Genomic DNA, 14176 nt, shown 5'->3' with positions numbered 1-14176 from the left:
GTTTGTATGGTTGACTTGCTTCTACCCATCCTATACTAAGGGGAATTTTAGGTTTTTATTATAAAAGGACTGAGTCTTAAATAGACTGCCTATGTATCCCACCAAAGGGAAATCAAGTCCATCCGTAGTTCAAGCATACACAGAAAAGGTTTTTTCCTACGCTACCTGAAACTTAGTTTTTTCTACCCCGACCAGGCCTTATGTAGGCTTCCCACGTATCCCTAACGGGACATCAGGTCGGCATGGTTCCATTTACATAAAAAGGGAAAAGGGATACTCTATCATATTGGAAGCAGTAAAAGGATACTTATGTTTTTCTACCCAACCGTACCAAGCAGATTCTTCATTGTCTTCTTCATCGTCCTCTTCTATCTTCCACGACAATCCAAATGTGACCTTCATTCAAAAGGTGTTCTAGCTCAAGCTTGAAATTCACACATTCTTCAATGTCGTGGCCGGGTGGCCATGGTGATACACGCAAATCCTTTCTTCCGGGGACCCTAGGTGACCCTAGTAGGTTTGTGGTGCTGTCCTTGTCTTCTTCACACTGCATAATAGGGAGTGAATCCTGTCATACGACTCCTCAAATTTGGAAAGGTCGTTTCTCCAGAACCTAACCTTTGATATCCTTTCTGGATGATTTCTTCCTTGGTCATGAGTCAGGAGAGAGTAGGGTCCCCACAGTTAGCTAATTCTCCCTTGATCAATACATTGGATAAGCTTTCTTTCTAATGTTGTGCACTCATTGGCGGTATGACCTGACTGACCTCGGTGGTAGAGGCATTTTCTGTAACCCACAAAAGGCACACATGGTGGCAACCGATTTGGGCTTTGTGCGTATACTCCAATGTTTCCCAAAGTTTCCAAGAGTTCTTGTTTTGACAATTCTACTGGCGTACCCCAATTGTGTGATATTGTGCCCTTAAGAACAATTGAGCAAGAAACCGGAGGTTCCTCGAGCTGAGATTCACGCGGGTCTCCATAGGCTTTCAGATTTGGGATAAGTAGTTTGTCATCTCCATATGGTATGGGGACAAGCCCTTCTTGTTGACTGAGTGGGACATAAGTCCCAAGTGGTGCTTCAGGTGTCTTTCCCTATTTTACCCGATTGGAAGGGTGTTGCTTAGTTAGTTCCTCAACATAAGCTAGGAGGTTTTCCGCTTCTTTCATTTTCTCATTGGCCGCCTTGGTGGTTTGGACGGCTTCTTTCATTCTAGCAATGGCTAGGGCCATTCTATCATCCCATTATCGGTTTTTCTCACTTATCGCTTTCATGTTCTCGTCGTCACCGACTAGGTTGACGTAAGGAGAAGTTGCACTCATGTTGTCTGGGGTCTCCATTTCCTATTAGCAGATCAACCTTTTAAAAGTGGAACTAGATTTGTTTTAGGGGTTATTTCCTTGGTTTTTCTTTTGGGTAGTGTCCGGACTGTGGACCAATCAAGAGTTTCGACAAAATATATGATTTTCACACAAAGCAGTTATATCAAGTAAGCATTTAGATAATATATAATTCACTTTCCTATACCTCGTTGCTCCGAGGATACTAGAGTATGAAGCAACATTGTGCCATATGTAAAGCAAATGTATTGTTCCCAAAGATAAAAATCCCCAGTGCTTTTCATTAATGATACTTCCCAAGTGGGATTACAAGGCTTTTAAAGTAAATGCAATAATCAGAGAAAATCCACTCCACGGACAGAAATCTACTCTCTATCATCTCTCGCCTTCTTGGCCTTTCGAAGGGCAGCCTGAATGGCTACATGGGCTGGCATCAATGCTGTCCCGATCCATTGACCTCTCTGATCGTCAGGAAATGACGTCCCCGTATCTATGGCTCCTTTAACAAAAGTGTCCATCCATTCTACACTCTTCAATGAGGCATCTGCCTCGTCTGTCAAACTCTTAATTATCTCTTGATCATATTCTATCTTTGATTGATGATCCATTTCTCTTCCTTTTATTCGTCGTTTCATTCTTCTAACTTGAATTGCATTTGCGTCTCCCTTATTCTCGGGAAATTTGTACAGATACGGTCCTGGTGCGACAGTACCATCTATTTCAGCCCTAAGCCACTCGTAGTAGTTTTCATCATGACTTGGATTGTTTGGATCTTCCTCGAACTTATCTTCCTTTATCATATTCTTCCAATCTTTTGGAGCATCTTTTATACCCTCGATGCAACCTTCTTCATAATCTCGTACAAACTCTCCCATATTACCCACATTCAGAATAACCTATCTCATACCAAACTGTCTAAGAACTCTCAATGGTGCGTAGGGTCTGATTCCCTTAATGCCCATAAGCGACAGATATGGACGCCTACGGCTCTTAACACAAACAGTCTTGGAATGAAAATCAGGTACCCTCCACCTGATATGTTCTTCTCGCAGTCTGGAAAAGACGTGAGCCCATCCTCTTTTATCTTGAACCCCACAAGGCATAGCAGCGACTCCCAAGTCATGCTCTCCCAGGGTTGGATCTAGGCGGGTAGATAAACCGCTCTTATCTAAATGCTTAAGTATCCACCATTGGACTAAGAGGTTGCAACCCTGAAAATAATAATAATAATAATAATAATAATAATAATAATAATAATAATAATAATAATAATAATAATAATAATAATAATAATGGTTGTGGCACTTTCCCAAAGCTCGGTATATATCTGATAAGATAATAGGGATGATGTCGAAATATTTGGTAAACCCATTCGTTGTGACTCCCCTAAGAACAGCATGAGCAACAAAGACAACTCGGGTGTCAATAGCTAGGGAGGCATTTAGTGGAAATACCATAGTCCCCAATAGGCAAGTGATAAAAGCTAGCATTTGATTGGCATCCCAGGACTGGGGTGAGGAAAACTCAAGGATGTAGTTCTCGTACCCCTATTGGGATGAATACCTCCCATATAACTCTCTAAAGGTTATAGTGGGTCCCTGCGCCCAACCGGCTTTGTTGACAGCAAACATGTCTATGATTTCTTTTGGGGTAGGTTTGTGAGGGATAAGGATATTTTGGGTCAATTTCTTTTTGGATCTGTTAGAACTTCCTACGCTTTCCAAAACATCTCTAATCTCTTCCAAAGTGGGAGTCATCTCTATTTCTCCGAATCTGAACATCATTCTGTCATTGTCCCAATAACCGGTAATGATCGCTAGCAAACTAGAATCCCCTGTCATATCCATTAATGAAGGCAGATGCCCCACACAACTCTTAAATTCTTTTTTCTGATCATTAGTCAAATCTTTCCACCATATCACTAAACCTAGTGGTGGACCCACAACTATATCAAACTGCACATCAGGAGACATCTGCAAGGCAAAACATTGTTAGTTCCCTGCCCCCAGGAACAACAATTTATTTCACACTTGGCACAATAATGCTTCCAGATAGCAAATAGTGGGATGCGGTGTCCTATGGTTTTTACACCATCTGAACACAGTAGGGTGTCTTTCCTATCCGATTCAGGTAGGTCTGAGATACCCAAACCGGTCTATGGTCAGTATGCGCTATATGAGTAAGGATTTGGTTTCGCTCTATGCTAATTATTCTAGAGTGGTTTTCAAATGAATGACAAAGGTTACCCAAGCGGACAAGCTGAGGATGGGCTCTCTAAGGCTGTGGGATGACCACATACCCACTCGACCTTAGAGACCTCCAAAGAATATATTAAGGGTTTTTTAGTGAAAGTATGACCGCAGCTCATCCTGCATCGTCATCCTTTAGAAAAATGCAAAATAAATGCCAGGAGTGGTATAGTATGCCTGCATGAATGACAGTTATATTTGTGGAAATTTAAACACATAAATAATATATATCACTTAAACAATTTATATCATACAAACACACAAATAATTGGAGCCCTTATGGTTAGAACCTAGAAGTCCCTAGCAGAGTCGTCATCTGTAGCGCGTCATATTTTTTTCGATTCGTATTTGCACTTGACTCATTTAAAAAGGAAAGTGTCCCGAGGAAGTACGGTTGTCAATCGTATCGGGAAAAGGAAAAAATATACTCCTACGTGGATGGTGCTCTAAATGGACTTATTTTAGAGTCGCCACCTAATTTTTAGGAAATTAGGAAAACCAGATTGAAAATGGTTCATTTAAAACGGTTAAATTTTAAAAGAAACCTAATCTAATCAAAGTATGGGTAAGGGTTCTGATGATCCCCCGGGGAAGGTGTTAGGCACCCCGATATTAAGGATCCGCTCAATTGCGGTTTACCTATGGGTTATAATAATATGTTCATATAGATACAAACTGGTTTGTGATAGAAAATAGTTTTGTTTAATACTTCCGCAAATAAATATTAGTCATTTATGCAAAAAATAGCGCGTTCCAAGAATCAAAAGTGGTAGATTTTTGCCCAAAATTGGACGCTTGAAGTGTCGGACTAAAACACTTAGGCTAATACCCGAAGGCTCTTAGCCTAAGTAGGACCCTACGTAAGTCCACCCAAAATAGTTTTGAAAAAAGTGTTTTAAGTATAGAAATTATTTTTTATGCAAAAAATGGTTTTGTATATAATATATAATTATACCAAGTCATTTATACTAAATTATTTATATTAGGTTATCCAATTTTATTCCAACTTTTATTCCATTTTTTATCTGTTTTATACAAGTCTAAGAATATCGAAATCAGCCCAACAATTCCAAAACGGTCCATGTCAGCCCAAATCCTTAAATTTTTAAAATGTCAATTCCAGTCCCAAGGTCTTTTAGATTAAACAAATTCGGTCCTTTAAAAATCAAACAGTCCGCTTTTGCCAATTTTATACCATGCTTATGTTAATTAGTGCTCATTCAAGATGGCAGTTTGTACTCAGTTTAATTCTCAGAGTTCAAGCACATAAACTTCACACAAATGTGAGGTTAGACAGAGAATGTCATGGGTAATCAACAAGTGCATGATAAGATGAAGAGGACATAAGCTATCCTAGGTGCAAAAATGACTCAAATGCAGTCAATTAAGTCACAAATGTCAGAGAACTCATGTAAGAAAGGTTACAAATCCATGGAAGTCCAAATCATAACTAAAAAAGGTTGATACCACTTATCCTAGGTCAAACAAGGGAGTGTCAAGCATGTTTTAGTTCAAACAAGCAAACAATAGTAGGAATCACATATAGGAGAAACGCAGAAATTCCCAAGCAAACTATAAGATGGGCACAAGTATTCAGATGTTATATCTGCCTCCTCAAAGACATTAGTTTTAGTTAGCATTGCACTCAACAAAGTCCAGTTTTAACAAATTCATAGTATGACTTCAAAAGGGAAGTTTTCACCAAGGGTCCAGTTCTTAAGCTTGAATGCAAGTCAGGGCACAAGCTCAAATTATAATGAGTATCAATCACAGACTCTAAACACTTTTAAGTAAAACCATAAAGGAAAGTTTGGTCATGAACCAATTCCAAAAACTTAGCATGATTCAATAGTTCCAAGCAGGATCCATGTACAGTCTGTAGCAAGCACACTACCAATGATGAGGCAAAAATGGCTCAGTGCTCATATGGCAAATAAGGAAAGTACATCCTACTTCTCCTAGGTCAAATGATGGTGTATTCAGGAACAGTATGAACAAAATAGTGAGTAGGGAACAGTGTATGCAAGTCCAAGATCAATCACCCAAAAAAAAAAGGACCTAAGTCATCACATTGCTTAGTCTCAAACACCCATTTAGGTTCAGTTTTAGTTCTATGCATCTTTAAATTTTATATGATCAAGCAGGCAAGGGTATTTAAAGTCTAATTAATTAAGGCAGCCTCAGCAGGGGATGTTACACTATAATCTGGACAAGTGATTGACACACACATAAGACTAAACCAGACTCAAACCATTCTAAATAGATCTACAAGACAAGTTACAGGTTCATCAAGTCCCTATTTTGAACAAATTCCTAGTTTTGGAGGCTTCAAATCCACACTTAACAATTTTCACGATCCATAAAGCAAATTGAGTGAATGATTTTTACCTTTTCAAGTGCTTAGCAAGGTCTAAAAATGACAAAATGTATACAAGTGAACCCAAACAGTCACATAAACATACAAATCCTTTTCTTGTTGTATTAAAATTCATTTAGTGAAGAATAGAAGAATCAGAGGTTTTAAACTTTTTAAAGGTTCATAAGATTTTATAGACAGACTGGTTGGTTTAAGGACTTGAAAACTATTTTTTGCAAATCTTTTGAAGTAAATCAATCTTAAAGGAGTGAGAACAAGTTCTGCATAGATAAAGCAAGCAAACCAAAGACCTAAATACATCCTAGTTCAATATATATAAACAATGCAAGAACAAACATCATGTTTCAGATCTTCAAGGTCATTTTAAATCTGAATAGATCATTTGGAAGGGGGGGGGGGGGGGGGGGGGGAGAGGTCATATTAGTCTAAGACAAGTGACAGACCTCACAACCTTCAAAAATTATACTCCAAGAGACCACTTCAAGGGGAAGGCAAATACTTAAACTTATTTTAAATTAAGTATATGTAACTATACAGGGCAGATAATATATTTCAAAGTTCCAAAATGGTTTTCTAAATCAAAACTGATCTTTAGAGGCTCACACAGAGTTTAGACATATGGCATATATCAACAATCTCAAGAATATACTCAAACAAACAATTTTAAAGCACAGATGAGGCTCGAGGTCATTTTCAGGGCCAGTTTTTATTTCAATAGATCATTTACCATTTCTTAAGGTCCTTTTAAGATGTCTTTTATACTAAGTCCCCATTATTATCAATAAACATGAGAACACAAGCTGGTTTTCAAGATTCCACACAACTTCTAGATGATAATCAAAGATAACTACCCATAAATCAAGTCAACTGGTCTAGTACCAATCAATAAACTTGAAATGAACTTAATGCAAACAAAACAAGACCATGGTTGTACAAGCATCACACAACCAATGTCCAAGTAGTTCCAAAATGACCAGATGACACTCCAACCCTCAAGACCACAAGTGAAAGAGTAAACCAAACAACACAACACAGGAAAAAAAAAACAAGAGAAACCAAACTAATATCTACTTCTTTTAAACTTCATTTTTTCTACATTAAACCCTCTAGTCAACATTTAAGGGCCCTCTTATCCTTCCTCATTATAACACAGCAACTTTAAAACCTCAAAGAAACAGTAGCCAAACAAGATTTGCACCAATAGATCAAACAAACAATTACATATGAATAGGCACCGCATTAAGTTCTTTAAATGAAACCTTAAAAAATTTAGAATCACATAAAGGCAAGCAATGCATTAGATAAATTGAAATAATGATTATAAGAAGGCTAGGATAAGTTAGTACCTTTCTATGGGGCAACTAAAAGATCAAAAGGGAGATTGGGATCCAAAGCTTCAACACCAAACAAATCCTTAAACTTTTTCTTCAATCTTTCTAGAAAATCTTGTATGTTTTCAGTAGTGTAGGCTATATAGTAAAGTATACTAGTATTGTATATTGTATATTATAGTATATCCAGGGTATATTGTAGGAGTATAATGATGTATAGGCTAGTATACTTAGTATATTTTCTAGGGTATCCCCAAAAAATCTCTCTTATAATGAACAAAACTTTCTATTTATAGGCCAATTTTCTCAACTAGGGGTAGAAATGGTAGGGAAAAAATATATAAAAATAGAATTTCCCCCCATATTCCAAGATTTCAAAATTTAGGATATAGGATCAGGGATTCTCGTTTGCAAAATTGTACAGGTAGTACTATTATCCACTCAACATTGCACACATCATGCAAACAAACAAAAATCCAGCCAATTCGTACTATACACTAATTCAAAATCTCTAAAATTTAGGGGAATAGCCGAATAGGACGCCTAGTCATTACATAGGACAAACAAATAATAAAACACAGTACTTACTAAAAAAATGGATAGAGACCCTGAAATAGTACCCAAATTCAAATGGATTTTTACCGTAGGTCCCTGCTTTTGGGGTCTTTGGTGCACAAGATGGCTAAAGGTTTTAAACCTCTCCCATGGCAACCAAAAGACCATAAGGACCCGAGCAACAACCCAGTAAATCAACCCAATTTGAACAAAATTAAACCTGGAATAATGATAGAATGGGACGAAGGGTTAAAACCCTAAAAAATCCGGCCAAAAATGGCTTTGAAACAGCCATAAAGGCGGAACCCTAGAGCCACCTCAAGTCGCCTGAAAAGATGAAGAAGATTTGGGTGTCAACCAAATGAAAATGATTGTGGGGGGGGGGGGGGGGGGGGGGGGGGGGGGGGGGGGGAGTTTATTCAGTTAAACTTCCCCCTTTTATTTTAATATATTCTTGCCCCCCCCCCCCCCCCCCCCCCCCCCGATTTTTAATATAAACCATATATTACTAAGTGATATTAAACAAAAATAGTCATTTTTAGGCTAATTTAAAATTCAAAACTTGTAAATTTAGAAAATTAGCTTCAAAACGAGCCTAATATTGATATAGTTCCGGATAATTTTTAGGAATGTGAAAAATGCGGTCAAAATGAGCCGTAATTCATTCGTCATCTTAATTAACAATTTTTTTGAGTTAGACGGAGCGGGATACGTATTTTCTTTTTGAATTATTTATGAAAGTAAATAATTCATAATTTCTTGTAATTGTTAACTTTTATGAAAAATAATAATGAAATGTCAATTTTTGCAATTGCCTTGGGATTTTTAAATTCTTAATTTTTTAAGGGGCATTCTTACTCTGTCTTGGACTCGGGGAATTTTAAAATTAAAATATGTTTTTTATGAGGTGAAAATTAGGTGTCAACAGGTATATTTAGAATAAAGGAACACACTTAAAATACTACCTGGAGAAGAGCAAAAAATCCACACACATCGCTGCTATCGCCAATAGACGCTCGGCATAGCCATCGGTAGAGACACGCCAAGATAGCACCGCCTCAGCTGTAGTCTCCCAAGAGGTCCAGATGCTTCAAGAAGATCAAATACCGTAAGCTGACATAGGCACCCGATATGTTCAGTGACAGGATGCCCCCAAATATAATGAGCAGATACAAATGGGAATGACGATCAACAACCACCTGATCAGTGTTGTCATGAGTTTGAGGCAAGTCATGCAAATACTGGCAAAGGACACTAATCCTCACTCGACTCTGTCCAGATATAGTGGTGGGGACCAGACACATGAAATGGGTTAGCCTAGTCAACTCTGTCGTCAATGTACTACCAGGGGGAGGCTCAGCCCGACTGTATAATGGGTCTCCATCTACCCGCAATCCAAACATGACATCAACATCCTGAAGCTTGATCATGGCCTCACCAGTGTAGAGATGAAAGGTGTGTGTCTCCGGCCTCCACCACTCAACCATGGCCATCATAAGCGCCTAATCATGTTGTACCCGACCAACGGAGACGCAATGATAGATATCGCCCCGTAACAGTATCTCTAAGACGCGTGGAGGTGGGAGGCGCTCACGTAAAAGAGTCCACGCCATATCCAGCCTACGGGGACGGAGCAACGTCCCTATCTGTATAACATCACCCCGTAATAGCTCGGACTTATGATAATCTTGCAAAGCAAGTACTGATCTATCGTCGGGCCCCAGGTGAATGTGGGGATCCATGCAGGTGTCTCATCTGTACAGACTAAATTATTCATTATTCTTGAAATTAGAGGGAAATTATGTTAACTAACTAATCCTTTATGGGAAAATTATATTAACTAACTAATCATTTATAGGGAAATTATACTAATGATGTTCAATCCAAAACTAAGGATTTAGTTTGTCCTTCTTTATCCAAAATTTGTGGATTATGAGAATTATGTTGTATTATATTTTTGTGAATAATTATATCTAATTATAATGTAATAGCTAATTTATTTAACGGAAAACTATGTTAACTAACTAATACTTTATCGAAAAATTATATTAACTAACTAATCCTTTAGTGAAAATTTATTAACGATGCTCGTTTACCGTGTGGAAAATTATATTAACTAATTAATTAATAATTACTAATTATCAACTGCTAACTAATTATTATCCTAATTACAACTAAAGTAATAACGAACTAATTTATTTAACGAGAAATTATATTAACTACCTAATTAATAATGAATTAAATAATTAACACATAAAATCAGATAACTAATTAGCATATTAACAATTAACATGGGATAAACAATTTCACAAATAAATAAATTAACAAATAATAGGAGATCACTATATTTTTTATAATTAAAAATTCATAATCAATTAAAAACTAATAAATTAACAAGAAAATAAAAATAATGATGGCTTGCTCTAAACGAGCCAAAAAATGCAAAAAAAAAAAAAAATCCATTTTTCGAAATTCGAGACTACGAAACATTAAATAATTAGAAAGTTCATAGTAAAATACCTTGATCGAAGCTTGTTGTAGGGTTGTTTGAATCAAGTTGTAAGTCGCCTTTTTCCGAAATTCAACCTGCGAATCTTGTTCCTTGACTTGAATATACCGAAAATCTTTACTTTCCAAACGATATTTGAATCGAAAATGGCGTGTTTTGATGTGGTACCCGAGCTTTTTCGCCCTTTAATGACGGGTTGTATATTTGTTTATGTGGAAGTGGAGGACCAGTGGCGGAACCCGATGGAGACGGATATATAACCTAGTTATTTGTTGCGTTATTGGACCTAACTGTGCCGTTACGATTAAGTACAATAATTATTGCGTTAAGGGTAGTTTGATATCAAGTTTTTTATTGGAGTATTTTAGTTTAACTTCTCTTTTATTGGGTCATTTAGGTTCCGGAGTCCTTTTTCAATCTCTTTCAAAGACATTGTGAGAAAAGGACTCATAAGAGACTCAAGATACAAACATAACAAAGATTACGAAAGAACGCAAAATAGTAAGCCATGTTTTGTATACTAACACAAAACTATTAAAAAAGAACAAAATGACTTTTTCTTCTTATATTTTTTCAATAAGTCGTTTGAAATAGTTTCTAAACTTTTAAAAAGTGTTGGATAATTAAATAAAATTTCTTCAGAAATATATTCATTCATACCAAAATTTAAGCCTGTCAATTGGGTCGGGTCAGCCCGGGACCGGCCCACCTAACCCGGCTCATAACCGACCCGCCCCCCCCCCCCCGACCCGGTAAGAGGGTGGTGGGCTGGGCTAGTGGAAAAAATAGGGGGCTGGGCCGGACATGTCATTTAGCCCGGTAGCCCGGCCCACCAACAGCCCGGGTTCTGGCCCACCGGGGCCCTGCCCGGCCCACTTTGAATTAATATTTTTTTAAGAAAAAAATTATTTAAAAGTATATTTGTGTATATCTTGTATATGTTACTGGTATATTTGTGTATATCTTGAATATGTTGTTGGAATGAAGACTCCCAATGGCTATTTAAGTGCTAAAATTATAAAAAGTTGAGAATGTGATACAAGACTACATAAGTAATTTAAAATAAAACTTGAAACTTAAATTGATAACATTTCAAATTCAAAACATCCAAACTTGAACGGTTAACTTATTACAAACGAAAAGTTCAAAACGCTAGCATCGATGGAGAAATTTAAAGAAGAGATAAAATTCAAAGTTCAATTTTGTGCCTTTTGTCCAAGTGCCTACGTAAAGGACCGGTACTCCCAAAAATCGGCTCGGACTTATGGAGATATATTTGACCACAATGTTGACATTTAACATGTTCCTCATCTACTCGCTCAAAATGCAACCACACCGGACTTGAAATTGATCTTCGAACTGGAGAAGGAGGTGAAGGATTATCATTATCCATTAAATTTAAATTTTGAAATTTGAACTTGGAAGTTGGAAGAGAGAGAAAGAGAGAGAGAGAGAGAGAGAGAGAGAGAGAGAGATTTAGATGAGTAGGAAATTTAGGGAAAGAGGAGTATGGAGAAGAATGAATAGTATTTATAGATTGAAAATAGGGCCAAAGTATAATTTAAGAAACTTGATGGTTAAAATAAAGTTGACAACAACTAGATTTTAAAGTATCAAACTTAATAAATTTTGGTATTAAAGTTTTTTAAAAATAATTAAAACCCAACCCGGCCCACTTAGCCCACTATGTACCCCTACTCGGGTAGGGGCTGGGCCGGACACCCCTTTCCCTCCTCCAACCCGGCCCACTAACTATGGCCCGACCCGGCCCACTTGACAGGCTTATACCAAATACACCGAGGCAGGGGCATATCCAACAATTTGGTCATGGGTTCAATTTAACACATAACTGTAATCCTCAATCTTGATTTTCTGTATAAAATTCACCAAAACTAATAAAAAATGGAGCTATGAACCCATAATTTAAACAAGGTGATGAGTTCAGTGGTTGAAACGAGGGGAGCATTGAAGTTTTAAGGCTATTGGAAAGCTAGCTGAAATTAAATCGAAACGCATTACTAATCGATATGAATCTGCTTAATGGAGTATATTAATACTATAATACTCTATGTCTATTTGGAGAAAATATATACCCGAAATGACCTATATTTTTAATATTACACGAAATGGTCCTTTTATACATTATTATACACTTTTATACAATTTTGATAATATTGTCTACAATAAGTTTATAATGTTGTATATCGTGTGTATAAATACTGTCACAAAAAAAAAAAAGTTGACTATGCGGATTTAAATTAAAAATATGATTACGTAAATGTAATATTTTATGTTGGTTGTATATTATTGAAATTATCCCATATTCATTTATGGATCAGACAAAAACCACTACTTCACTATACCTATTCTCAATTACTACCCAAGTCGTCATACTTGACTTTCTTGCAATTCTTATTTCTTCCTACACTCAAGACACCTACATTGTGTCATGACAGTTGCAATTCCTAATTTGGGACCACGACGGAGCTACATGGCCTGTTCGACGGGACTTAATTGAATCCCGTTCATTGAAAAATTATACTTCGTCCGATTTATGATGGTGCTTGTTTACCCTCTAAATTCGTGATTGAAAATAATAATTGAATTTGTGTAATCGATTCAAGGAAATGCAGATTAAAATGACCGAATAATAAGGTTCTTATGCTAAATTGCTAGATTAATGTAATCAAAGTGATAATCGAATGCAATAAGTAATGAAACAACAAAATAAAATAAGGCAAGTGAATTTTTTTTTTTTTTTTTTTGATGTCTCATATGTAATTGTCTGGCAACCAGGGGTAGAGCCGGAGGGGTGCAGGGGTTCCATTGAATTCACTTCGTTGAAAAAGTATACGATGTATATAGGGAAAAAATGATTTGTTTTGCATATATATAAGTTGTTTAATTCCCTAGTATAATATTTTTTTCCTAAATCTCCCCTTACTTGAATTTCTGGCTTTACCACTGCTGGCAACGCCAACGGAAAGCTAAAGCTTAATGAGCTTGAGGGCTTTAACTACAAAACTTGAGAATAATAGTCATTTGTGATGAAAATCGGACAGGATACAAGTGAGCAAAGGGATACTAATTTTGTAGTCTAACCCTATGTGATATTTTCAGTCTTACACACCCTTTATAATGATCATTATCTGCATGATTGAACCTTTACATATGTGGTTGAGAAACTGTTGAAGAGGATTCCAATTCTGTGATGGTGGTTGCAAATTGGACCTATATTCACCGGTTGTTGTCACATTCACGATCTCGTAGCTCCAAAGCTAGGCGGGTCGGTCCTGCATCATAAGTCCAGACCTTCGGGAGGTAAAAACGATCTTCACGGTCGCACCAAGTGTTGAGACCAGTATAGCATTCGCTGAGTCATGTTTGATATGTCTCTAGTCTCAACATGTCAGATTCTGACGTGTCCAACTGTCATGCTCGGTTTTACCCCATACAATGCTTCACTAGCCGTGGAATCTAAAAAAGAAAAAAGAGGACTTTTGATTATATATATTTTTGTGATTATAAATTATTTCATTAAAGGTAAAATGAAAAATTTAATGTTAATTATTTTCATATAAATAATAGGACATTATTTTTGGGGGATAGACTAAAAAGAAAAATATGACACATGAAATTAGTGAATATCCTTCTATAATTTATAAGTATTATGCAAAAGTTAATGTTTTTATTAGACTTTCTGGTTCCAATACTATTAAGGACGTCCGCACTTCCAAAATTAGAATGACAACAAAATGAATAGGCCTTGATCTGCACATCATGCTGTATATCTTATGGTAATTTGATAATTTTT

At 36.7% G+C, this 14176-nt stretch overlaps 1 protein-coding gene across 1 annotated transcript; it reads right to left on the bottom strand.

Moving 5' to 3' along the window:
• Window positions 1-8911: 8911 nt before the first annotated feature.
• LOC132609845 (protein MAIN-LIKE 1-like) lies at window positions 8912-9346 on the bottom strand. The gene has a single exon (XM_060324014.1). It carries the CDS (start codon window positions 9344-9346, stop codon window positions 8912-8914), a length of 435 nt encoding a protein of 144 aa, XP_060179997.1.
• Between the last annotated feature and the right edge of the window lie 4830 nt (window positions 9347-14176).

Source organism: Lycium barbarum, chromosome 1 (assembly GCF_019175385.1).
Source record: "Lycium barbarum isolate Lr01 chromosome 1, ASM1917538v2, whole genome shotgun sequence".
NCBI lineage: Eukaryota > Viridiplantae > Streptophyta > Magnoliopsida > Solanales > Solanaceae > Lycium > Lycium barbarum.
This window is presented reverse-complemented; position numbering and strand designations above follow the sequence as displayed.